Below are 27,995 nucleotides of genomic sequence, written 5' to 3' on the forward strand. Positions count from 1 at the left end.
GGACTAGGTATAACAACGGAAGCATAGCAAACATCTCAAAATGGTATGGTTAACTATATTTGAAAAAAGATCATTTTTTCTATTCATATTATATTTTCCATATTCTTTAAACAGTTAGAAAAGAAACACTTTTTTATTGATTTACAAATAATTTTACTAAATCAACTATCAAAGATCAATATTATAACTATTATTATTAATAAATAGTATAACTAAAACTCAGTCATCTCTAGATATATGAAAATGCATTATATTTGCATCGTTGCTATCTTCCAAAGCCATGCATAAAGTTCATTGCAGTTGGAACACCTTACCTTTTGCCTTCATATTCAGTAATCAATACAGAGTGTTTATGAACTTGACCATTCGTTTGGTTCTATGTGTGATTGATACGGTTAAGGATTGATTCGAGCTATCCGGTAATGATGAGCTATCAAAACCATTTGCATCACCCACATGATCATGTGAACTAATAGTCAATTTACTTTGAACAGCAAATTGATTGTGAACAAACAACGCTCATTGAACGGATCACACTTGATGAGCGATTCCATTTCTGCTATTTTCTGCACAGAAAATTGTACCGACCAATGAAGCATGCAAACGATTTGCCGAGAAATTTTCCTCAACTTGTACCTATTTATATTACCAAAAATGGTAGTTAACAATGATTTATTGCAGTGAATTTTATGTATACATTTAATAAGTCATTTGTGGTGATTCTGTACCAGTCATTCAAGATAGTTATTAAACTAAAAAGGAGAAATTGAATAAAAATTAAACTTATGTCCCCTGAAAGGTTTCCGGAACAGTATTTTTTACCGATATGACCTTTCATAAAGAAACTTAATTTGTTGGTATAAAAAAAACACAAAAACGTCACATACTTTGGGTTTTGAGAGAGGTTCAAAAAGTTTTGTTCTATCGATTGACCCATTTTGACCGCCATGCAATTTGTTAAAAGTTATTGTACGTCATCTAACAGGACAACACCAACATCATTGTTCGGCAGTAAGCTGGAACTACTATTAAAGGTATACAAAAACTTTTTAATTCAAACTTTAGGTGAATGGATTTTGAATGTAAAATATCCAAAATTCAATGAATAAAACTAGTGTACAAAACGGAGAACAGTTTTTATTAGTTATCATTGAACCAATATTGATATTATCATTTTAACGAAGGGAAGTTTAATAACCAAGACTGGATAAATGTAACAGAAGAATAATAAAAGACACTGAAATTGAATATTGGGTCGCATCATACTTCTCCAACAACCTACCCGCAAAAAGTTGAGCGAAAATTGAAAGACAAAGTGAAAGCTCATTGACAGCGTTACATCATCTACAAAGAATATTCCGCGTGGGTTGAAGTTTCCCCTCATATTAGCTTTCGTGCAGTTTACCGTGAACTCGGATGTTCTTGGATGGAAGTGACATGAAAATTGAAAAGCAAAAGTTTTCACATTCTCCGAGGACGAATAGTTCGGCGAAAAGTTTTCGCATAAGCAAGTGCGATACATTTACGGTTGGATGCGGTTCGTAAGTTCGGGTTTGCGGAGGGTTGCTTTTGTAATGAAAGTGGTCACTGTAGTAAATAGAATAGATTATGTGGATGGAAACTATGATGGTTTTTTAAGTAGCTTATTGGATTGATAAAATACTTGTTGTTTTACAAGGTAATTTCATGTTACATTTCTTGAGCTTTGTTGTTGTTTGCAATATATTTTGACGAGCTGTATAAACAATTTTTTTTTTAGGTTGGGATTTGTTGTATTAATAGTAAAATCAGCAGTAGTTCTCATAATTCGGTTAAATCGAATAGAAACTTGGTCGTTATTAGAATGATTTTTACTTTACTGTACAATTAGCAATGGTATTCACAAATACTATACGATGACATTTATTGTTTAAGTCACAAATAGTTGTAAGCGATACGGCGATCGTTTACACGAAAAAAAAAATCATTACTGTTATCGTCTTCCAAAATTATTGCACAGTTACATTTACAATAAAGCAAAAGTGAATGTTTTTCATTAAGATCTTTTGGTCAGTTCGCTGGTTTCATTTGTTCTTTATTATAAAGAATTCTTTTCAATTTTTTTAGGTTTTAGTCCATTTTTATTTGTTTTTTAACTCTTAAAATGTTGTTAAAGTAGTATGAAATAGATAGTAATTATCAGCAATATAGTCGAAGCACGTGTTAGTGTAATGGAGACGCCCAGTATTTCACACAATTGTATTGATATTAGCTGTATTTCAACTGCGTATTTGTTACAACAGTATGAAAGTCGAAAACCATACTTGTAATATTTTGAAAAAAGAGTACACAGCTATATTTGTATGGTACTAACTTATTAAAGTTCCATGTAACTTCACAATATGGGAAGAAGTTACTTACGTTGTCTTCTGTTGCACCGCTGATAAGAAAATAATCTTTAAACGTATGTTGATCAAGAATCAAGGTTTCGGATAATTCGACCACATCCGATAATTTGCAGGAATTAAGGATGATTTAGCCTTTATCAAATTGAAGACCTACGATTAGTTCTTTAATTTAATGTTTAACGAAGAAGAAAACAATGTGAAAGGTCACGGTGAAGTACGCGGCTTGTGGTTCTTTAACGGTTCATCGATGTTGCTAATACAATCATCATGAAAACCAAAGTTTATTATTGGAATTGGAGCCGAACTGTCAATCTTAAGGTGGTGAGTACGTGATGACGTAGTTGAAATGTTGAAATAAAGTTATACGATTTCCGTTACGCTCGATGGATTTTGTGTGTTCCAGTGAGACATTGGTATTCATTGAAGGAAGTTTTAATGTAATGTGATAGCGATGGAAGGAAAACAAAATTGAGAACAAATGTTGTAGCTCTTTAATGTTTCGGAGCTTTTACACAAATCTGTTCGTTTTGCTTGAAATTGGTTTATAATATGTTGCAAAAAAAATGTCAGATTTATTACGGCATATGCCGTCATAGTGAAAATTGAATAAATCAGGTTTATTTCAAGAATAATCACGAAAAAACGAAAGAAAAATCATTGTGTATATTCATCTGCATCCTACAAATGATGCTTTTATTGTGAAGGTATCAGAAAAAAATGGATACCTACTGCAAATGAAACGACGAAATGAAACGTATTCTGACGAAACGAAACAGAGCACAAGTAGGAAAGTTTCGTGAAAGGTGAGTGGCAAAATGTAACAATGAATGTTAGTGCTGATGTTTGCCTTTAGCAACGCAATCGGAATATATTGTCATTTATGAGGTGGGTTGGGTCAAGCAGTAGCGCTGCTTTGCTAAGTTGATAATGGTTTCATGCACATTGTCTTCTACCCAGCTTTGCTAAGCTGAGGTTTAAGTGGTGGATAACAGACAAAAGGTTCAGCAGCGAAAAAAGCTCTTGCCGGTGGCTAAGAGCGTTATCGTATTTCTTCTCCAGGTGGTGTGGGAGGTTTTATCGTACCACAGCAGCATTCGCAACCTCTGTATTCTTTTCAATACCACTCAAATATTCTTCGCATGCATCCGACAGGTGCGGTGTAACAGGTGTGGGCCATACTAGGCTAGTTGGAAATAATGGAGATAGTCAACTATATGAACGTGTGAGTCCAGGAGAAATGCGTGCTCTGTTTGAGTTGTTGCTTCTCAAGTAGTGTGTAAAGATGATAATGTTTTTGGTGTTTATACTATGGCAATTGTAGGAATTATTGTATTCATCTTTCATCTGCTTGACACATAGTAAATAGCAAACATACATTTTGCCAGCTGCACCGGTGAGCTTTACCTTTATCTTCAAAACTCCCGCGCGAGGGTAAGAGCCACCCTTCAAGATATTGCCATAAGTAGAATTCCCTTGACATTGCTATGCCCTTTAGGAACATCCCCGCTTTTTTTCAGGTAATAGACTGGCATAATGGATCCACTTTGTCTTTAAGATGAGCAAAATATATTACACTGCCGCTTTGGTGTGGAGTGATAAAATTGGCGTAATAGAATGCTAGCATGATGGAGATATGTTCTTGCCGTGAGTTTTGGAGCGTTTTCTTTCTGGCGAAGGAATTTACTGCATTAATAAATAAAACACACGGCATACTTTCTTAACTTTACAGCACAACATCTGACTTTTGTAAAGGATAAATTTATTTGGCTTTAGGTATGATGGAATCGAAGCATTGCATGTATGACGGCCACACTATATTTGTAGGAAAATTTTTGTCGAAAGTTTTGTTCCATAAAGCATATTAAAGCATTTACATAAAACGTGTAGATGTTGTGTTTCACAATTACCGTATGATTGTTGTTGTTCGAAAATGTAAATTAAATAGAGCAAACAAATGCCGGCATAAATTTGAAATTCCAATCTGTTAAAAGCACGTTTAGTCGGTGGTGAATATGTATGGAGGTATAATTTATCCTGTGTGAAACATTTATTGCAAATATGAATTGCAACGCTTACACCAATATTGTAGAACTATTTCACCAATATCGATTAAACATGACGGGTTGTTCAATGCATTTGCAAGGTACATGATATGAACGACAAAGCCGTTGACGGCTGGTACGGAGAGTTTGTTTGTCTCACTGCTATTCTAAAATCATCGCGTTGCTTCGTAATACTGAATACGACGGGTTTTGTGTTTTTGTGTGTTTTGTGTCTTTGGTGTATGGTTACGCTTTTTACAGCAACACTGTCTTTTGGCACATATTATCAGAACTACACTTAAATACGTTCATCGAATGGTGTTTTGACGTAGTATGTCGTAAGAATTCCTTTGCCTTTTACATGAATCGGTCCACGACAATCGCACGAATAGCCGGCTGCCATAAGGACTTTGGCCGTATTTTCCGTCACCTGAGGGTTGTGATAAGAGAAAAGAAGGAGAGTTCGTGTGCATAAGCAAAAGTAAATGGAAATAATAGTAACAATGTGTCTGACAGCTCGGTTTTATGTGCTAGCTGATAAATGATAAACATCAAACGATCACTGGTAGTGTTTTTTTTATTTCTCAAGAGACATCATTAAGCTTTAAAAGCTCCAGCTCAAAAATAAAACAACATGTACACAATTGTCTTTACGAGAAAGTTGTGTTAAAAGATGGAACACGTTCAAAATGGAAAAGAATGTAACGTTGTGTGAAAAGGATAATTATCCTAGATGAATTTCGTGTTTCTAAAAAAGAGCCTTTAAAAATAAGCATGATTTTCTTTTCCGAAAATTCACTACATCATGTGATTTAAAAATATGCACAACGACAACAAAACAAAAGGTAAGGCTCATCTTTTGTTCGCCTGTACCTAAAAAACTGGCCACATTCTTAGGTTAGCACATAAATAAACATGAAAGTTAGCCCATTATTCGGGCGTTCAATTACCTGCACACGGCCCATCACCCCACACGAATCCATTCGGGACGCCACGTTAACCGTGTTGCTCCAGATGTCGTACTGCGGCTTTTGGGCTCCAATGACACCGGCAATCACTGGACCATGGTTGAGGCCGATCCGCAGCCGGAATCGTTGGAATGATTCACGATTTATTTGATCCAATGCCGTCATGAGAGCGATGGCAAACTCCACCAGCACGACCACATTATGCTCCTCGGTGCGCTTTTCATCCTGTGCAGGCAAAAAAACCCATGCGTTGCGTTGGGGTCATCCGGGAAAAAGCGTTCACCGCAAAAGTTAGCGCACATTGTTTCAAGTGCGAAGTGGAGAAGGAAGAAGATAATGATTGAAGAACGGTGAAAAATAATCAAATTGAAAAACTGCTCCAAGAGGAGCGCACATAATGCAGAGCAAATGGCGAAAATAACGATAGGTCATGATGTTGGACGAATAAAAATTGATGGTATAATAACATCGCCATGCACCGGAAGCTAGCAGACGGGAAGGCAATGGGAAGCACTTCGATTCCATTAGAGAGTGAAGGTGTGTTGGATGCTTCCTCTAACATCGTTTAGCCGTTTCGCCGTTTGCTAGCATCCGGTGGTGATGGCGAAAATCGAAAGTCTAACAAGGTCTACCATTCCAGCAGTCTGTGGTGATACGTACCAGCTCATTATTTTTCTACCAGGTTGGACGTAGAAACAAACGAACATTCATGAAAAGGGAAACAAGTGAGTTAGTACAACAGGAGCAAAAGTGTAAACATTTCAAACAACTCGGTGAGTGTTAGCACCAACGCCTTTTGTGGTATGTTGCAAAGCAATTAATGGTTATGTTTGTGCTTTGGAGTTTTTAACGTTGGAAAAGAAGTATCTGCGCAAATTGTTGTAACTCATAAACACGAAAATTAGCCTTAGCAAAAAATTTCAAAACACCTTTAAACCCCCGACATGTTTAGGGTAGTTTACTGTACATGGTAAAAACATAATGGAGGAGAGCTAAGATGCATGCGCTTGTGGAATAGGAATTACTTACATGACCCATAAATAAAATTAATAAACCGTAGAAGACCTGCGTATAAGTCAGGGCCGACCTTTCACGGTGCCGAAATACATGCGTTGAATGATATTTCTCAATTAGCTCAAGGAAATTCCTTGCGTACCGCTCTGCACACGTTTAACGTAATGAAAAGAAATGTTCAGACAGTATCGACCCAAACAAATAAAGCAATCAGGCTGTTTGCCCGCAGCAGGTTTGGGTTGATGGCTGTGAAAATTATTCGATGAATCAGGGAAACTTTGAAAAGCCCTGAATCGTTCAATTTCGGTTGCCAAATAATGAAACCACGTTCATTTAGGGCTTACTATAAAACCATAACGGTTTACTATGTACCCGCATTTTGAATTTGATGCTAATTATACCTGTTAGGAGCTGAATTCATCATCAACGCCTCGGTAAGTATAACAATGTTTGATATTTTTTTTATAAATATTTGCTGAGTGTGTGTTGTGTACAATGTATACCGTTGATATATACAGTATCAGACATAAGAAATATAACTGAGTCAAAGCAAGTAAAAAGTAACAACACATAAAAAATAATGTTTGATATAAATCGAATAACTGAATAATTTATGTTTGACTAAAACGAAAATTAAGATAGAAGGTTTAAAACAAATGTGAAAAAAATCTCAAAAGTTAACTTTTTTTCCTACTGCTTTTTTTTCCTGGCCATATTTTATCCATTTTATCCAGGCCATATATATCCTGGCCAAGCAACGTATTTTTATGTCGAATTAAAAATTGTTTTACCAATATTTTTGATAATATCCTTACTTTGTCGGGTAATATTGCATATTGTTGTCAATAAGTTAAAATATTTGAAGTAAATTTAAGACAAATCCTTGGTCAGAAACGTAGTTCTACAGCCATTAGTAATTCCTCACTAGGCTCAAAGGTTTTTTTGAAAAAATCGTGTACGGTTGTGTCCTTATTAGAGATGAGAATACTCACTCTTTTCAGGGAGTTGAAACAGAGTGAAAGAGTGGTTATCAGGATTTGAATCTTTTACTCACTCTTTTGCGAGTCATAAAAATATTACTCAAAACTAATCCTTTAATTATTCTTCTTGGCGTTTTTACTCACTCACTCTCTCTGCCGACTAATGACTCACTCCTCGGGGTTTTTACTCACTCTCTGTGTCGATTCACTCTTTTGCGTTTCAACTCACGCAATAAGAGCGAGTAAGTGTTTTGTTACTATTTTTGGATTTAAATCACTCTACTATGAGTGAGTGAGTCATTAGTCGGCAGAGAGAGTGAGTGAGTAAAAGCGTAATGGAGTAAGTAAAAGAGTCATAAAAACTCCTTATGCTGAGTTGAAACCATTAACCCCTATGCAAGATTAAACTCACTCACTCACTCTTACTCAGTGTGCACATCTCTAGTCCATATCCATGTACTGGTTGTGTCCATGGGCGAAATTTTCATTTATTTTCCGTGTTGTAATTTGATTTGATTTTAAACTGTAAAATACTCTTTTTCATTGCTTGTGGAGCAAGAAGACCAAGAAGTGTGAGACAACATAAAATTGAAATGTTTTTTTTTAAATCATATGGGTTATAATTTTTATAAAATTCGGTTAAACAAGAACATAGCAAATAAAAAAAAATAACGATGAAAAATGAATAATATGCGGCCTTTTCAGAATAAATATTAGACTATATCATGTTGTTTTAAAGATTTTTTCGCTAACCACACAAGTTGCAATCATCAATTATTGTTTTGTCCGATACTGAAAGTTTTAGTTAATCATATGGTGAAGTCGGCCACTTTTACGTGCTTTTACGCCCCATTCCAAAGAACTTTTGTTGCAAGAATTTCGTGTTGGGGAAAAGTTGAAAGGAAATGTGGGATTGAATCATATTAATGTTTTCCAATATTGCTGTCTGTGATTACTCTTGTTTCTGAAGTATACAAACTGTAAAACAATCATCTATTGTATCATGCTCTTTGTATTTTCGAATTTATTTAGGCTGTATTGCTTTGTGGAACTTTGTAAAAATGATCAAATTTTAAATATGGTTTCACATTACGACATCCATAAATTTTCGAGAGGACAAATTTAACTACATCATCTTAGCAAATCTCTCTATTCATAGTTCATGCAGCTTCGAAACAGGATGCAAGCAAAATACAAATCGAATTGGAAACACAACTGTAGAGCGGCTGTACGGCACGGGCACGAATATAATGCTCCCTTTTACGACGATGGGAAGCAGTTGTATGTTTTAAAGATAAGGGATCTTACCGTGGCCCCTTCCTCTTTGCCGGGGCGCAGTCCGGATGCAATCATGTAGGTACTTCCGATGGTTTTTATCTTCTCGATACCGCTGAACTTTGGCTTGAGCAGAAGCTTGTCAAAGTCGCAGATAATCTCGTTCAGTAACCGTAAGCACTCGAGCCCTTGCTTGTTCACATCCGTTTCATCGTAGAACTCCTTGTAGTTCGGTATCGAGGCAAACATGACCGCAACAGACGAGTAGCTCTCGTGATAAAGCTCCTGCACGGCACGTTCCTTCTTGAGAAAGTGCTGGGCGACGTGTGCGGGCAATATGTTTTCCAATAAAATCTACTCGACCGAAACACGTCGAGCATACGCGGCAACCGTGGCACAGGACATAGCAAAAATCGTGCGATGGTAGCACGGTGGTAGATCCCAACACGTCAAGCAGCACACATTGTGGTTTGAAGGCGAAGAAAAAAGGTAATGGAAAATAAGCAAAGGAACCAGGTTGCAGGTGGCACGTTCCGGATGGACGAATGCAGGAACCACAGTAACGGCGATTAATTTACAGTTTTTATGGTTCCCACGGCTACTAAATAGTTACCTTATTGATTCCGCGCATAGTTTCGACCTCTTCCTGTTCAACCTTGAGCTTCGCCTTCCACAGGAAGTCCGTTCGAGCGACATATTCACCTTGGCGATCGAGTGTGTGCAACACCGCACTTATCAGTAATAGGAATAAAAAGCCTTGAAATCCTAAAGGCCATCTATAGGAAAAAGTAGAATTGGTAGAATAATTGGTTCCATTAAGTTCTTTTAGAGTCTATTTAGATTATTGCATTGAATATGTTGTAAAATGGCATATAGATTTCTAGTCATTTAGTATTGTAGTAGATTCAGCAGTTCAAGTCTGAAGAAATACTTACGAATTGTCCAATATCCCATATGCCTCAAAGAGAGAGCTTGTCCATAAGATCGAGGACTGAACAGCAACGAATAGTGCCATCAGCAATCCCTTGACAAGAAAACCTGCTTTTAGAAAAGCGGACACAGCTGCTAGACTGATTGCGCACATATAGAGGTAGACGGGAGCAACCGGAGCAAACTCGTCGTCGTACATGATATCCTCGGTGGTGTTGTTCACAAAATGTATGTCGGCTATAACTAAATCGTCAAAGTTTATCTGCCAAGGAGTGTTAAGTGAAGGAAGGCAAAACAAGAAAAAAAACTGATGTGAGCAGCAATGTTGTTGTTTTCGGTGCCCGAGCTTCGGGCACAATTGGGTGACTTACCACACTGAAAATGGCACAGCTCGCAATGAGAGCGGTGGCAATGAGGAATATTGCTAAACGAAGACCACGGCTGGCAGCGATGACCTGTCCTGGGCCGTTGTTACCCGGCGGCGAAATGTTCGACATCTGGTAGTTGCTTAAGTATAAAAACAATCCTAAAGCTACAGCTGTTGCACTGAGTGAACCAATAACGACTACATTGCTGTGAATGGCCAGTTAGTGTAATGAAACATTATAAAGAAAATGTAAAATTTTGATAATAGTTAAGATAAGAAACCATTGCTGCTTACCTTTTAAATACTATTACTTGAATCAGTCCTATGGTCAGGAAAAGAATGAAGGAGCAGATGAGATCAAAGCGAAACGTGGGCTCGGGTTGTGCACGAAACAGGGTTTCTCGGGCCGTATTTCTATACCACATAGTGACGGGTTGCAGTTCCTTTGGTGGACCCCAGCACTTGCATTCACCGCAGTACCCATCTTCCGGGAGCAGATTAGACTCGATCATCGCAATACTCTGCAAATGGTACCATGAATCCACGAATCACTGAAGAAATATGAAATGGTCTCGCTAGTCTCATTACACTTACCGCCAACCCAATGTTCTTTGCCATCTTGGAGTCGGTGATGTTTGCGAACGGTTTATCTGCACCCCAACACTCGACGTACTTTGTCATCTTAGATGAAGGGCGTGTGCGTACCAATGGTCCCCCCGGTGTCGCTACCATGGGCGACCGGAGACAATCAATGTTGGAAATTGACATTTTGCGCATGTCGCCGAAAATAGAACTTGATGATTTTCGCCGTTCGGCAAAAGCAATCAATCCTGTGGAAATTGGTAAAGTTGCGTGAGTGAGTAGGCTGCTTAGGTAAAGGTCTTAGAATACGGTGCTCTATGACGATATGTATAGGTGAAATTCTATTATACACATTCTCAATTTAGTTGACAACAGCTTGATTTAGTTAACTTTAACATGGGAAATATTCATCATAATAATGGCATAATACTGTCCATTTTGATGATTTGCAATTGAGATAATAATAAGTTTATATTGCCAGAAAAAAAGCTTTTATATGTGATTCTAACTAAATAACTAACCCGGTGATCTACGAAACATTAAGTAAGAAATGACAAATCGTATGAAACATGTTTGTACAACAAATACATTTTCATGTGAATTGTTCTTCTTTGCTTAAATTTAATTGCTGGAGTTTTCAAGAGCTCTGCCTGATTTTGAGCAAAATGAACTTGTTTTAAATAAATATTTGTTAACGCATCTACTGTGTTGGTTTTAACGCAAAATTGTTGTATTCTTTTACAATCGCGTCATGGGTTTTTTCTCTCCCATACATATATTCGAGCCATTTTTTGGTCTGTTCCAAAACAAATGGATTCCCATTAACTATGAATTGCCTTTTTGTTCTTCTGTCTGCTTCTAGAACAACGAAAGCAAATGGAAACCCACAAGCATCAAGAGGGAAAGATTGCGATAGTAAAGAAATTGCTATCATCTACGCCGTACCTTGTACCGAGAGCTTGCGACTTCCGACACGCTCCGGAAGGTGTCCGTTGGTGGTAATTGGTTCGACGGGAAGCGTCAGGCAAGATTTCTTCCTTAATTCTCCCTCGTCCGCTTCACCAGTGTCATCGTCCGCTGTACCGTCGTTATCCAGCGTCTCCTCGTTAATGGTGGGCGGGTTGATTTGTACGGTTTGCTTGGAGTTTGGTGATGGCGGTGGAACCAGTCCGTGCCCACCGGAAGCAATATTGGCCGGAGATGATGGTGGCAGCAGTTGTTCCTGTTCCTCTGGTATAGTAACAGGCGAGATGGAGGTGTGCGAGCGCCGCATATCATCCGGAGTTTTGGGGGTCCGTGGAGTTTTCGGTGTTTTCGGAGGCTCCAAGACCGGAAGCAGGTGCTCTTGCTCGGGCTCGTTGATTTGCACCATCGCCGTAGGTGAGGGAGTACCCAGGTTCGAGGTGGGCGTGTGTGAGTCGGTGGTTGTTGGCTTACCCAAATCGGTTGCAGGTTTCTGCGGCAGAGTTTATGATTCGTTACAAAACCGGGAAAGGAACAGAAAATTTCATTTCATTAGCCGGCTCGCCAATCGTTCAAACATCCTGAAGCGCTTACGAGCAGCGACAAAGGTAGCATTTATTTGCCTATCACAGTAATCCCTGGTTTAGGGTTCCATTTCTCGCTTCAACGAAGCGGTCAACCTAATGAGAAGGAACGAGGATGCGTAGCCCCTGTATTTAAACAATGAGCTTTCATGAAGGATTTGGGTGGCGTCGCTAGTGTGGAAGGATTTTATGCGACAATTAAAAAAGGTTGGGATAAAAATGGTTTATTTGTTGCCCTTTCTATTCGGCAAGTGTCTGGTGCAGAAAGGCTTAACCATAATATTTTTTTAAAAATACTTTAGGAAATATATGTTAAACCGATTGTATATAGTATTGGAAGCGATATGTATTTTGTGTTGTGAGTCATATGGTTATAGTAATAATACTAAATAAATAGCAAAAAACTAAGCTGCGGTAATGATGATAATATTATCACTAGTAGAAAAGAAATCAAACATCATCTTTAATTGCTCGATTTTTCCACAGCCAAACATTGAAAAGGTTCGTAAGTAAGATAGTAAATCACGGCGTACATATTTTAGGGCAACAATCCAGCACCCACTTAATCCGAGTATCGAAAACGAAAGACTCTGTTGCTCCTCCAGCAAACAGCCAGTTGATGTAGAAGCACCGAGCCGGTTACTTACCTTCGGTGGCACGATAAGATATGTTTCAATTTTATGATCCGCCAAGTAGGACTCTCTGGAGGCACCACCGCCCGGTTCCACCTCGAACATGTCGCCTAGATAATCCAGCGTTGCCTTTGTGATGTGTACTCGGCTGCGCAGCGGATGCAGATAGTATTGTGTTGTTGTGAGTCAAACCCCCGGTACCCGGTGTTAGGAAAATGAAAGAAAAACAAAGTTAATAATGGGCACGGGTGTGGGAATCCTTTCCCGAGGGCGATACATGGCGAAAACCCTTTGGAAAGTTGTCCAGGGAACGTCGCTACACGTCGCTCAACGTCGAACGACATGGGACGACCAGAAATGGTAGAAACTGCTAACGATTATGCTCCTACCCTGCGACGCCGCCACTTTCCATATGGTTGGCCAGGGTCACGTCATCGCTCCAAACGTCGAACTGCCACTTCCGCAAACCCAGCACACCGCACAGGACGTTACCGGTGTGTATACCGATTCGCATGTCCACATTGAAGCCGGTCGCCTCCCGCACGAATCTGCAGAACGGGAGCAGAATGGAAAATATGATTTCGTGAAGGATTGATGGTTTAGACGTACGGTATAATTCAATTTGGTCGTGTTACTGCCATTGCGATGAGGTGGAAATGTCACAAGTGCAGGGCGTATGAATGACACGGAATCGATTTTTTAACCTTTTCCTGGAAACCTAGTCAACTCGTGGATATAGATAATCCTATGCATACACTCAATCAAGATTGTTATGCAAGATCTGTACGCGTTGTGAGCTTTAGTTTTTTAGACATTAGTTGCAAAGTATACTAATACGTGTAAAACTAATAAAAATATGACTTAAAACCCCATCAGAATTGGACGAAATACAAAATTTAGTCCAAAATTTACAAAAAATAGAACATAGAACAATAAATAATAGATGTTCTGTTGTTGATTCCGAGAACTCACCGTATTGCATCTATCATTTGTAGCCCCATGTTGACACAGTTAGCCGCATGATGTGGTCTAGACACAGGCAATCCAGACACGCAGTAGTAGCAATCGCCAAGAATCTTTATTCTAAGACATTGATTTTCCTGCAATATCACAAGACCAAAAGGTTGTAGCTTTGAAGCACTATAATTGGTATCTTGTAAACTGTTATAGTTACTAAAACAAATTTAAATTTGCTCCTGTACAGAGAGTGTAGAGTAAGAGTAAGCAAAGCAAAACTGTACACCGAACTTACTTGTGCGATCTGATCAAATCGTCCGAATAATTCATTTAGTGTCTTAACCAGATCGGATGCTGTCAACTGCTCGGACAGTGGCGTAAAGTTGACGATGTCCGCATACAGAATGGACACGTTGTTGTGTCGCTGCACGTGCATTTCGTGGAATCTGGTCTGGGTCTGGCCGCCGGCACGCTGGCAGGCGTCGGCCATCTTCAGCATGATGCTACGCTTCACCTCCGCCGCAATGTAGGCCGGTATGACACTCAGCAGGAGCTGCTCCTGCTGTTCTCGTTCACATTCCAACTTCACCCGTTGCTCAATCCCCGTTCTCGTACCGTCCACTGCATCGATATGGGCCGCATCGGACATGATACGGTAGTAGAGACTGGAAACGGAAGCCGACGCTAGGAACACGGTTTCCGCCAGCAGCTGGGGAAAGAATGTCGGTGGAAAGTCGTAGACCTGTGATAGGATGCGATACCCAATGTGGACGATGCAAAGCAGCACGGCAAGCACCACCGACACGGGCCAAGAAATTGGTAGCATCGTGTGTACACCCTGGAATTGTGGAAAAAGTAAAACCAAACGCTCAGTGGAAAGTATTTGGAAGTATGAACTGTCTGTTGTTGTTAAACAAGGTTTAGGTTGAAGTGAAATATTACGGTTTATGAAGATAAGAACCCCACGGTGAGCAGGATTGTATTCGGTATTGTTTTTTCTTCGCATTATCATGAACGGACAACTGTATGCCACTGTGTAAAATGTTTGCTACAAAAATATTCATGCGGAGCTTTGAAAAGATACATTGGATCTAGAGCAAAATTAACACCCTGCTGCGTTTGGTGCCCTCTTACTTTGACCACATACGGCGGTTAGAGGCCACACACACAGCGGTGCCCTGACGGAGCCGAGTGAGCGGTACCATTATGGCACGAATTGGAATTGGGTATGCAAATGACGGATGGAATTCTGCGGGCCTAAAGGGTAAGGTGAAGCTGCTTGTAATGAATAAGTGTTGCATATTAGCCGAAAGAGGAGGTAGCAGAGAATAGCTACATGGTGCTGTAGTTGTTAAAGTCGACACCGTACCGCAACGGTTGGGTGAGAACAGCCCAACACAGTTTGGTTGTTTGGCGCTTTTGCATGTGCCCCGGGTTTCACAACACTAATTAGTCTCTTTTATTCTTTTCTCCATAATACTGTGATCTTATTCACATTTTCATCATTATCGTGCTTATATCTTGCAGTAGTCACTGTAGTAGTGACGATGGAGGAGAGATGCGCTGTCCGATGGCGCAAAAAAAGAAAAATGTGAAGTTATAATTGTGTCATGTGTTTGCCCGAACGAATTGCACGTTACATAAAGACATCATTATTTCTACATTGTGCTGCAGCAATGTGTTTTTGAGTCGTTGGTTTAATAATGAACGAGATTATTAATTTGATAACTTATTTAATTATTTTTAACAGTAATTGAAAACGAGAATAATAATAATTAAAACATCTACGCAACTCACGTAGAGGGAAAAAATAATAAAAAACTAGAAAATACTTACGAGTATCAGTGCAAACAGTGGCAACGGAGCGAGCTGAGTTCCGACAAACGTGGAGATTGCACCAATCGTACCGGTCGTTAGAATCGCAAAGGAAAGTGCAGCCAGGGGCGAGTTCATCACTGCAGGGAATTGCAAAGCCACCAGTATCCCACATAGTACTACGGATGCACCAGCCAGCAGAGCTAGATCGGCCAGAATCTATAAATCAACTGTTTTCAATTTGGATCTCGATTTTTCTTTTCCCATGTTGTTTGTGTAGGTGCGCGATTAAAATTGATTAGGAGTGGTTTGGTTTTTGTGTGTGTTACGTTATTTAATGGCGATGCAATATATGGGCACAATCACATACGATATGGTACATGGACGCGTAGGATTACACACATAGTTCATGCACGTGGTAGCATATGAGAAGACAAGAAATCAGCAAATAGTACATACAGACAAGTAGCGGAAGAGAGATAGAAAAAGGGAGAGATAGATAAAGAGAAATAGAACATCGTCAGCATTCGACATCTTGAGAAAAAAACAAAATACATATCAGGATGGCTTGGATAGAGCAAAAGGAATGGATACAGCATACGACAAGTTGAAGGAAACAGTTTATCGTGATTGTAAGATATTAAGGAAAGGATAGTTTAGGACGTTACAGTCATTATACCGCAGTGGAATTGCATTGGCTTTGGACAGAGTGCAAAGGGATTTATTACAACAGAACATAACCAAACAAACACACATACACAAATACACAGATCTACGTAGTTACATCATGAAAGGAAAGGTATGAAAACGCCACCTTACCGCATCGTGAAGCGCACAGAGGACGATAGAAGTGATGCAGGAAAGTATCGAAATTCCCAGTCCGGTGATAAACAACGATCTTCGAAGTCGTTGCCGATATCTTGTGTAGAGGTCATCTAGATGCGAGTTTTCTGTAGGTTAGGATAAGAACCGGACGGAAGGAGAATTTCAATTTAAATCCTTAAAACTTAGAACTGAATGAACATTATCAACGGAACGTACAAGAATAATGTCCTTCTATCGTTTATAGAAGCTTGGTTGGTGGTGATGGGGAAAAAAAAGTTTGAGGTTGGCGTGAACTAGGATCGTGAATAGTGAGTGGATGGATAAAATTGCCATCGGAAAATGTTATGCCATTCTGTTCCTGTTTAAGCACTGGAAACGAGATTGCCTATTGAAGTAGCAAAGTGAAAGTGACATTGCAATGAATGGAAAACGGAATTCTAGAATATGAATGCTGTACGTTACGTCATGGGCAGTCCGTCTATTGGATTTCTTCCCATGATTGAACCTTAATGACCTTCAGAAAAATGCAATGACAAATATCCGTTCGATTTATGAGCATGTTGAGTGGGCCCGACCGGAAGTCGTTATGAATAAAAATGAATTTTCTGGTTCGTACGGTTCGAAAGGAGAACTTTCAAATATAAAGCCGTATCTGTTTCGATCGATCAGTTACTAACAACAATTTTAATTTAATGCCAAAACAGACTACATTGGATTTCCGAGTATTAAGGGAATGAATTGATTAATAAGGAGCAGTTATATCGAAAGTGTCTATTTGCCAAGTAGTTAAAACTATGTTCCATGTTTATGTTTCTTGGTAGTAATGAAGTTTAAAAGTAAAGTCAATTTCATACTTTTTCTCGATAAAAATTACTTTAGGGTTGTCCTATTGTTTACTTAAAAATACAACAATTAAAAATAGAAACAAAACTTAAAAAATACTGGTAATATTTAAAATGGCTTAATAATGATAATGCTGATCCCATGAATCAACATGTTTTCGAAATGTCAAGGAAGAAGCATATGCCATGTTATCGATCCTGCTGATACCACTTGCTAGTTAGGGTCGTTTAAATCATGCATGAAAGGGATTCCCAAGTTTATATATTTCCAGTTGATTTACATATCGTGTTGCTGAAAATCTGAAATGTGCACATATGATTCTTGTGCAATACGATGGACAATTTTCCTTCATAGATTTGACAAAAATAAGCATAATAATGATAAGCTTTGTATAACTTTAGAATAAGAAAACATTTTGTTACGTATCATGGGTCGTATAATTTCTATTGTACTTTTAGCAATCACAATCAAGATATTTGAATTACGTTTGCCTAAGCCCAACTCATCATGAACAGTGAAGCGCAGCTGGTAGTATAACATCATCACACAACACAAAGAAAAACAATGGAAATTTCCCGAGGAGCCAAAGTTTTTGCTGGTGTCATGAAATACTTTCCCATCGTAAAACCACAAACTTTTGCTAGACTGACACGATGTTTTTCATTCTGCAGCCCTTCTTATTGCTCTTGAAGTCAAGAGCAACATCAATATTGGTTAAAGTTCGTTTCCGAAACAGCACTCAAGAAGCTGCGTTTTTGCTTGACATCATTTTAAGGACGAATCAAGCGTCAATTACGTGAGAGTTGGAGATCAATTTTGAATGATTAATGTTATTTCAATCATAGTGGGTTTGCGGTTTAATGACGACGAACGTGTTGGTTGATTGTTTGGCACGTAATAGAACCATCAGTGCAAGCCAAGAACCAACGATTTTTTTATGAAGAAGTTTCTGATTTTTTCACAACCTGAATGATATGAAAACTGACATCTCGGGTCTATTTTTGGCTTAGTTATATGATGGTAATTATATGGTTTGTGCATCTGTAGAGCGATTATTCGAGAATGAATGGGATGAACAGTAAGGAATTATAAAGATGTATTTTATAAAAAACTTTAACCATTGAAAGCTTAAATTGCAAATGTTTTTTTTATTTATTTCTTTGTTGAACGGCCTTCCAAAATCGCAATTATAAAATACACAAACATCTTCAAAATCAATTGAGAATGCCCGGGATAAGGTGAATTACAAATGCCTTGTAACATGGTACACATCAACACAACCGGTGCTGACTCATGGTGAATAATTAATAAGGGTTTTAATTCATAAAATTTATAAATGTTTTAATTGAGATTAAACTCCTACTTTGCGTGTTTTTAGCTGTGCTGTCTTCACTATGCCCTTGACTAAATCTGCATTATTAGCTTAAATTTTTCTTTTACTAAACCTAATATGCTGACGCTAACTGGGGAAACTTTTCAAGGAACCAGAAAAGTACCCTCTTGTTTCATATTAGTTGCTCTATTCTCTACTAACACATTTTCAAGAGAAGAAGAGCGGATCAGAATGCAATTCAAATGTGAATCCCTGCGATTAAATAAGAGCTGGTACTTTCTAAAGTCTTTAATTATTCACAAATCTCAAGAGCAAATAAGAACCGTTTCATGTTTGCCTTTCTCAAACAATATGCAAATACATCGCAGTCAACAAAAACTATCTGCCTGGTTGGGAGTAAGTAAAGCTGCAAACATGTCTGTATGAAGCACGATTTAGTAGTACAAAGCACATTTAAAGTTCACCAGAAGCTCGTGTAGAAAAGGAATGTTCGGTCGAAGAGTAGTGTATTCCGTGCGTGATTTATGCTGCATTATGCTTTTATATTTGTTATTGTAAGTTAAATAATGTATGTGCAGACAATTTGAATATAGGGTACATTATGACCAAAAAAACTGTTGTGTTTGTAATGGTAAAGATAAGTTGCGTTTCGATCATACATTAAATTAAAAAAAACGAACGTTTCCCTTCCAATCCCAGACACACGTGCCGGTGGTGGTGGAATAATGTCCTCGAAGCAATAGTATATGATTAATTATCGAAAAGTGAACCCTCAAAATCACAGGGAGAAGTTATCTTTAGATTTGGGGGAAAAAATTTCAAGAAACATCGCCAGGGCCATGATCTTGTATGAGTTTATATTTTTGGCACTGCTTTCGGCCATTAATATCGTTAGGAACTGGTGAGCGCAAATTTTCCGGAGAAAGCCAGATAGATTGCGACGTCTAGTATAATTGCCTTTCCCTTTTAAGTGCGTTGGTAAATTGAACGCATAATTAGATGTAAATTGGACCTTTAGAAATGAAGCATAGCTTGTTGCGTACTTCAGGAACGTACTCTACTTCTTTATGCTGTTTTTTGGTCACGATATAAAAACTGATATCTGTAAACAAGACGACAAACGCTGTGCTTCTGGGGCGTTTCTTCTCGAAATGATCACTCAGAAATATCAACAAGTATGCTAAATGGATTGCATAAAAGTGCAAAGTTTTTTTTTGTTGTTTACCCCATATTGCTATTGTAGTATTTGATTTTTTCGTTCACAAATCCGCAATCGTTGTAATAATGGATATTAAGTTTAAAGTAATAATAATAAATTCTTTGATGTTTAAGTAATGTCACAAAAAATCACATTTATTAACCTGCAACAACATCATCTGCCTTGTCGTCGTCATCATCCTCGTTCGGCTCTATCTCTAATTTATCCATTGCACACTATCACAGCGAATCGCGGGCGCTAGTACTGAATGGAAAACCGTTTTTACTGTTTAATGCTGCATACACAGGACACACACATGAAGTAATGTTGTACAAAACGATTGTGCTTGTTGTAGGTATAAATAACAAAGCAATACTTTTTTTTTCTCACTTTCACATACCGCCACTTTTTAATTCATTTCATAATTTTCATTTGAAATTTTTCGTGCACACGCTATTTATCACACAACGAACAAACAATAGTGATGGAATTACAAAAAAAAAGAATAGAAAAACCAACAGGTAATTAAAAATAATATAACTGCACGATAAACAGTAAACCAACGTTTAATTTACCCAATTAGTTCAACTTTCCCATTAAAAATGATTGGCATTTCAAATGGAATTGACCTGTATTGCATTAATTAAATTTACATTCTTCACACAATAACGTTTCGAACTTCTAACGCGCGGGTAGAGTATTCACAACGGCAAGAATGTGTCCGTTTGTTTTGCGACTGGTTTCCTTTCAATCAATGAAACACTCTTATTATAGCTTCTTTATTCACGCAAATTTGTTTGCCAACTGTAAGGTAGGCAACGAAAGCAAAAAGAAAAGAAAAACACCAAATAGATTTATTTCACTCTGCAGTCCTCTTCCATGTAAAGAAAGAAGACAAAGCAATCATCCTTGAACACCAAATTAACGTTGTGTGAAACTGATACGTTCGTTTATGGCGATGAAGCGTTAAAACCAATCAATCTATTAAACAGACGAGTGTCATGGCTGAATAACCAGAACAATTATGTAGTTGTACTTGCAGATTCACTCACGCTTACGGGGCCGCTTGATTAGCACTATTACCATTTGGTTCGAAGCACAAAGGAAGTAATTGCTGTTGCTGCAATTATCCTATCAACACCGTGCTCCGATAACACAGCGGAATCGAACAGCAATTATTCACTTTCAGTAATCAGCGCTGTAAAATAAAACATATTCTAAATCGTTCTACCATTATTGGCACGTTCGATCGTGATAAATCAATATCGAATCTATTTTTATTTCGTTTCGTTTTAAACATCAAAGACACGACACTCGGTTGAAATATACTCACTCACGTTGATAAAGAAAAATCATTCACTGAACGAATGAATATTTATCACTTCCTCACTGTGTTGTTATCACCGAAAGGACAGCAGTTTCGTCATCTTGGTAAGAAAATCCAAATGCACAATGTGTTATCATGTATCGACCGTTTGCGCGTCGTGGATAAGACAGAAATTTATTTGCATTCCAAAACTCCGAATGCCCTTTTGACACAGCACAATGACACAAGTGGTGGCTACACAATAGAAATGAAGGCTATAAATATCCTTTTGAATGAAGCAGTCAGCATGAAAACATGTCAGTCACTTTGTTGGCACTGCGAGCGCGTTGCCTACCAGCGCAATTTAGAAATGATTCCATTCCACACACTCTTGCGAATGTTGGCCAACAGCACTGGCGCTGGAGTAGTCGCGTAAAGGTAGGGACCGCTCGCAAGAAATAAGAACCGTTTAAAGTGGAGGATTTGGTGATATGATACTGCATCCACAAGCGTGTGCACAATGGGTGCAACGGCACCTGAGCGCGTCGGTTTGTAACCAAGCTGTCAACGGCACCACACTGCTGCACTGTGCGCACTCGAGCTGAACGAGACTGAACTGCTCCAATTTCGAAACTCATCTAGCGCGTTCTGCCTCTAAAACAGGCAGCGAACGTTTGTTAGACTCATCGACGCGTTCCTACCACACAAATATGGTTCAAGTTCGATATGTACTTCCGGCAGCCGAACAGCTAGCGCACTAACTACACCAGAAGGACCGTCTAATATCGCATCCAACAACTGACTGAGCGGATCCCGGCACGAAGGGCACAATTTTTATAGATTCACAGTATAGTACATGTGGCGCCGCAAAACAGGTTCGGCACAAAACCGAACCGAGCCAGCCAGACAAGACCGAGGAACTGTTGCACGCTGGTTTTAGGTAAGCTGTTGGGGTTGGTTTCAAGCATTGCAGCGCGCGGGCTCCATGGAGATGCGGTGTGTGCGTGTGTATGTGGGGCTTCGGATTTTACGAAACCATTCGCCTGCGCAGTTCGTACCGCAGTGAGAACGCGACCTACGGCGGATTTGGAATAGTGTGTAAAAAGCGCACTTCGCCAGCAACACGTGCTTGGGGCAGTTCGGGTGTGTTGTATTTTTTTGTTTGTTTGATTTTTTCTTCTTTTTTGTTAAGTTGTTGCATGCTTTATTACCACAAAGCTACCGGCAGCTACAATGGTATGGTATGTAAGGATAAACAAACTGGCGTTGTCTAGCATAAGCTCCACATTCGGAACGCAGCCTTTGAAGCAACCTCTGACAGCGCAGCCACGGAATCCTTAACACAACCGGCACAATGAGGTCACTTTAAGGTCGCTGGTCTACAAGGCCAGGGTCACGGTAGCTCCGACGAATTCGATAGAGGTTCCATTCATAACTGTTGTTGAATGATTATTTACCTAACCCAACCGGTCGGTTGGAGTGGCATTCGGCAATCGGCCAGACAACGTACTACACTATACTATAGAAGTAGTGGGTTATTGATCTAATAGTGATTGTTTTTAATATTTCCGTAAAGCACGATAGATAAACAAACATTATCAATGGGAATAATGCTCATTGTTATCGAATGGCAACAGTGCTGTTGCGTTATTAGCAACAACCAATCTTTTGCTTCTGGGTGTAAAATTGAACCCGTTTTCGCTAACATCATGCAAACACCTGTATGCTTGCAGGCGAAAAATTTTTTCTTCTTTTCAGAAGACTTATATTATGCGACCTTCCAATACGGAGTGCCAAGTTTCATCCATCATAATCAGCAGCCGGCGGCTAATTAGTATTATCTATGCAAATGAGAGCGCTACCCGTGCTGTAATATTTAAAGTTAAAAGCCAGAACTCCACATGATGTGAGACGTCCCGAGACGAGGGGGGATATCGAAAGGGCTTTTTCGCTGCTGCTGCTGCTCTCACGTACTTTATCATCATCTTTTAGCGTCTACGTATAAACAACAACGTTGAGCTGGGTTCGTAAATTGAATCAATCCCGCCAAAGGTGCGCTTAAGGGGGCACTTGATCTAGTCTGGTTGCATCCGTACCGGAGTACGAGGTAAAAGTTTACCATTTTTCCCCCCCCTTTCTTCTTTCTTACGCCGTACGCCCTTTTTCCCTGCCGGCAGTACGAAACATTGACGTTACACGTGAATATCTAGATTGCCATTGTTGCATCCTTTTATGTTCCGTTCGCCGGCTGAGGTGCGCGTGACATAATCAACTTTCTTGCTGAATATAGCTGAATGGAAGTCAAGTTTTTAGTCGAACAGGTTAAAGCCACGGAAGGTAACCTTGGTGCACCTTTTTCAAGCCGATCGTTTAGTCCATTAGCGTAATGACTTTATTTATGTGGCAATTGATGTATGCAAATGCAAAATTGCCTTCGCTGTTGTGATTTAAATTAAAATTAAATTAATGCATTCATAATGTGGAAAGGTTAAATCTGGTTTGCAAAATATATGCCAATATATGCTTCTGGTGGGTAATTTATAAAACATCAAAAATAGAACGTTACAAAAAGCTTTATACATTTATTGTTATTTATTTATGTTATTAAAAATGTAATAATAATTTTCGTTGGTTTTGTTAATCTGGTTTGTTAAGTGGTTGTTGTAAACGTTTTGGAATTTTGTAAAAAGATAATAATTATAATATATAAATAATTACACAAAATAAATCTAATCTACCAATCTACTGAAGTGCTACTCACCCGAAAGAATATCATCTTCTATCCGTTCCTGCATCGTTCTGGAATATCTTTCAAAAGCCATCGGTGTCGGTATGTTTAGTTCGTATATCATTGCGCAAATTAGACCGTCTTGTTTCTGTATTTAAAAGCTACGTTTACACTCCTTCACACTGTAGTCGATAATATAGATGAATACATTCGGCACTTTGAAATTGCACGTGGATCACATTGAAAGATAGTAGCTGGAGTACTTCAGTTCTTGCTATAAGCACACTGTACTAGATGATATTATAAAAAATATTAGATCCAGGTTCGAATGTTATAATGCGTTTTTGTTTTAAAATTTATAAACATATTCTGTTTTTATAAATAATTGCATTATCTTCATGTTTTAGGGTAGTCTAATAAATATTTAAAAAAATTATCATTAATCGTTCTATACGATATAGAAAACAATCATATTCAATTTGATTAAAATTTATACTAGTTTCGTTACTAAATAATTAATCATTAATAATAATAAATAATTAATTTGGGGCTGCCTGGTGGTGCATGTGATAAACGGCGCCCGTCCACATGGCAGGACCGGGTTCAAATCCCATCCGGACCGTTCCCCGGAGCATGGACTGGCTATCCTGCTACGTGGTAAAATAAGTCTTGATACGGCCAAGCCGTTCTAACCGAGCAAAAAAAACATAATAATAATTAATTTAGTTAATAGTTAACTATTAATTTAGCATTTACCAAAAGCAAATTTTGTTACATTGAAACAAATAAATTCCTTCCATGCCAAACGGAAAGTCTTCAAAAACCAACACTCACTTGTCCATAATCTGAACCGGACGGTGAAGAAAACACTTGAGTCATGGTGCAGATTTTCTTGAAAGAATTCCACAACCGTTCTTCCGGTTCATCGCAGTTAATGCCGTTCCGAGAGGAAGAAACATATACATTTTTTTACCCCTGACTGGCCGAAAATATCACAGCAGAAAACGGCCAGTGGATTATTTCGATAGACCGTGAAATTTCCGCTAGACCACCATTACGGTTTAGATTTATTCTAAAACCCCTCATTTCATCTAAATCATCTACCAGGGAGGGTGGTTCGTGGACAAACCACGGTTTTGCACTCGATTGCTTATGACGTGAGACCTAAGCCGTGTTGAACGAAAATAGATCCAAAGGATGGAAATGATACTCGGCAATGGAGTGGGAAATTATGAGCGGCAAACCGAAGAAGCGGGTTACTATTTTTTACTTGTTTACAGAACAACACTGGGGGTTTTTGTGAAAAATGTGGCAGAGTGTTACTTAGCGGCACTTTCAATTGAAGCTGGTTTTTTTCGACGGGTGGGTATGTTTCATGTTATGTATAATATTGTAATATATTTATCCGATTTAGTTTTAAATAAAATACATTTATCCAATAGTAGGCATACAGAAAGAACTTGGTTCCAATACGATATTTTAAGTGAATTCAATAAAACCCTGAAATAACATACAATTTCAGTGATTTTCTGCTTTTTGCATCGAAAGCTGCATAGAATCATTTGCAAATCTCGTCCGTAACCATACGAAGATCGCGTTCTTCCCATGTTTTCGAAAACACCGACTCTCCGATCATACCAACATGTAAATAAACAAAAGTAATGGAACACAAACGCAAATAAAAACGTAAACAGTAAACTAGCGTATTTCCTTCACTGCGACTGTCCCGTGGCAAGCGTCACTAGCACATTTATTTTAGATCGTTCCGGGCCGGGGTGTGGTGGCGCTTGCGAGTGGCGCAACATGTGGGACGCGCACACCAATGTACACCGTTTTATCATAAACATTTCCGCAGCACGCGATAAACATGGGCTCGGACGACGGCGAACGACGATTATCAGCCTGCTATCCTCCACTCAGCTGTTACGGTAGGCCACATTCTTTTCGTTATGTTACAGTGGTGGTGCTAATCGAAATTGAAAAGCAGTTACGAAAGGTTGGTTTTTCCTCCGGCACCAATCTGCAGTTCTAAGTACGCAAATGTTGCAGAAATACGCAAAATTATCACCACCACCACATGCGCAAACGATCGATGACGATGATCGCCATTCAGCAGCGAACGGATGATGCTAAATGCGGACACTTGCGCGAATTCGTTTGATCACGGGACGTTTGGACGAGCGCGTTGTATTATTTGTACCGCATGTTCACTATGCACCACCAGTTTGTATCGCCACCCGCAGCAGTATAGGTGGTGGTGAGTTTTAGTTGAGTTGATTACGCGTCCCCCTTTTCGAGACGGATCGTCTTTGCATCGTTTCACTTCCTTCGCTGGGGCTTAGCGTGACGCGACAAAGCCGAATGCGATCATTTTGGCGCGTTCCTCTCACGTCATTTTGCAGCTTCAATCGCCAACCGGAGACTGAAGGAGAGTGAACACCTCCTTATCTGATTATCTGATGGGGCGAGTGTTAATATTGTTAATGCTCGACCGACCGGTTTGGATTTTTGACGCGCGTCAATACCACGCACATTAGCGGGCTGGTGATGTTTCCGTCCAATTACACTTTACCGTGACTACACCCAAATGTGCTACCACGAACACAAACTGCACAGTGAGCGGCACGAGCGGCACTGATCCAGGTTGCGATTAGATTGCTTTTAATTTTAATTTTAATATTCACCGGTCGCAGACGATGGCGGATGAGAATGCATTTGCATGATAGGTGCAAACGATACAAAGACCACACAACGGACGGTTTGGGTGGCAGAAATAAACGTCCGCCATGGAAAAATGTACCTTTTATACATGTGAAACAATGGGATTTCAATGACTGGTACATACTGATAAGTCTGAAAAGTATGTTTTATATTTAAAAAAAAACGAACAATTTGCGAAAAGAAAACTATAAAAAGTAACAAAATTAAAAAAAGGTAACAATCTTTAAACTTCTATAACACTAAAGCAAATTGTTTAAAATAAGATGACACTTTTTCATGCTTATTGCACTGTAAAATATTTGCTGCAAAACTCTACAGTACAAAGCAATATAATTGTCCCATTGGATGTCCGAAACTGCACGACCGGTGTTGTGTACGGTTAGTTCTGTTGTCGACACGTGTGCCGCACCATCAACACAACAAAACAGTGTAGTAAACTCGTTTTGCACCCTTTGGCCGATATGATTCAAACCAACACTTGGCTGGGCGAAGAGGCACATCGAGACACGACACGTTACAAAACCGCGAAGGTGATTTGTTTTAATATTTCATAAATTTCCCTTAGACAGCTGAGAAGGTGAAGGTTACGGATGGTTTGTGGTTTTGAACTTGAGTTTTGCAAGTGACGAGTAGAGTCACTGTGACGAGTTAGTGTAGTACTCGTATAAAAATTAAATCTCTTTCATGCTCTGGACTAAGGGCTACAAGGCGAGCTCTCGTAATGGTTAATTAAAAAAAGTTATGCAAACATTTGAAAACATTGTAAACGGGGTTTTTCGCTTATCAATACGACGAAGCAATTTAACATCCGACAGCGTCTGAGTTCGATAAGCACATTGATTATATTGGTATCTCGTGTGGCATCGAGCGATGCCCAGATAAGTGGGTAAAATGTAATAATCTAAGGCACAAAAATTCCGCCCCACAATCAAACGTTTGGTTCCGGTACACTTAAACACTCAAAACGTTCTTTTTAAACCAACGCTTCTTGCTCGTTGTTTATTTCGCTAATCCTTTGCCCAGATTGAACCGCACGACGAACCGCGCGGCGTATGTTAGAAGTATTTTCACGAGTTGCGCACGACATCGCATTCTCTATCCTTTCGTTAGCAAGTGACCGTGAATGATGAAATATGATTGCGTGATGTCTCGTTTGCCCGCTGGTCTCGCTTGCCGTTTTGACCTAGCCCCTATCACTCGGGAGATTTGCCACCACCTATTCACTCGATCGCTCTTGTCGTGAGTGAATTTCAAGAGTAGAGCACGACCAACATAACTAAAAAAGTCATTGACCCGTTAGCTGAAGGATGTGCACAACGCACTATACAACGCAGCACCGCAACACTGTGTAACACACATGATTAGTAGCAATAGACTTAAGGAAAAGGATAACACTCATATTACTCTAGGCTAGCTAACGATAGAAAATCCGACCCGTGTACGCAATGGAGGCATCGGGCTTCCAAGCCGGTCGCGAATCAACTGTCGTTGTCCATCCACCAATATAACGCTGCAACGGTGCCGTTGGCGAGATAGCAGCGCGCA

At 39.2% G+C, this 27,995-nt stretch overlaps 1 protein-coding gene and 1 long non-coding RNA gene across 19 annotated transcripts in view; one reads left to right on the top strand and one right to left on the bottom strand.

The window, feature by feature from the left end:
• Window positions 1-27,995, top strand: part of LOC125769928 (uncharacterized) — a 141,387-nt gene that overhangs the window by 110,975 nt on the left and 2,417 nt on the right. The gene's annotated exons all lie outside the window — the stretch shown is intronic.
• Window positions 4,098-27,981, bottom strand: LOC125772338 (adenylate cyclase type 2). 18 transcript variants are annotated; one of them, XM_049443940.1, is made up of 19 exons: window positions 21,703-21,831; window positions 20,779-20,893; window positions 19,859-20,148; window positions 16,316-16,446; window positions 15,518-15,715; window positions 13,977-14,519; window positions 13,697-13,824; window positions 13,114-13,272; window positions 12,740-12,872; window positions 11,491-12,001; window positions 10,558-10,793; window positions 10,258-10,484; window positions 9,968-10,169; window positions 9,602-9,858; window positions 9,280-9,442; window positions 8,700-9,020; window positions 6,058-6,072; window positions 5,380-5,622; window positions 4,098-4,859 (listed from the first exon to the last, which is right to left on the bottom strand). In XM_049443940.1, exons 3-19 carry the CDS (start codon window positions 19,923-19,925, stop codon window positions 4,728-4,730), a joined length of 3,666 nt encoding a protein of 1,221 aa, XP_049299897.1. In that variant the 5' UTR covers window positions 19,926-20,148; window positions 20,779-20,893; window positions 21,703-21,831; the 3' UTR covers window positions 4,098-4,727. The 18 variants fall into 18 exon arrangements, with proteins under 18 accessions (XP_049299897.1, XP_049299896.1, XP_049299898.1 ...); XM_049443939.1 differs by lacking the exon at window positions 20,779-20,893 and adding an exon at window positions 21,029-21,122; XM_049443941.1 differs by having other exon boundaries at window positions 21,734-21,815.

This window comes from Anopheles funestus, chromosome 3RL (genome assembly GCF_943734845.2).
Source record: "Anopheles funestus chromosome 3RL, idAnoFuneDA-416_04, whole genome shotgun sequence".
Classification (NCBI taxonomy): Eukaryota; Metazoa; Arthropoda; class Insecta; order Diptera; family Culicidae; genus Anopheles; species Anopheles funestus.

Bases quoted from the DNA above. Each gene is read 5' to 3' on its own strand.
- LOC125772338 (XM_049443932.1), bottom strand. From the start codon at position 23,853: ATGATATACGAACTAAACATACCGACACCGATGGCTTTTGAAAGATAT. The intron at 16,447-23,762 runs GTGAGTAGCACT...CCTAACCTACAG, and splicing joins AGAAGATGATATTCTTTCGG to AAAACTCGCATCTAGATGAC. The intron at 10,485-10,557 runs GTAAGTGTAATG...TACCATTTGCAG, and splicing joins CAAAGAACATTGGGTTGGCG to AGTATTGCGATGATCGAGTC.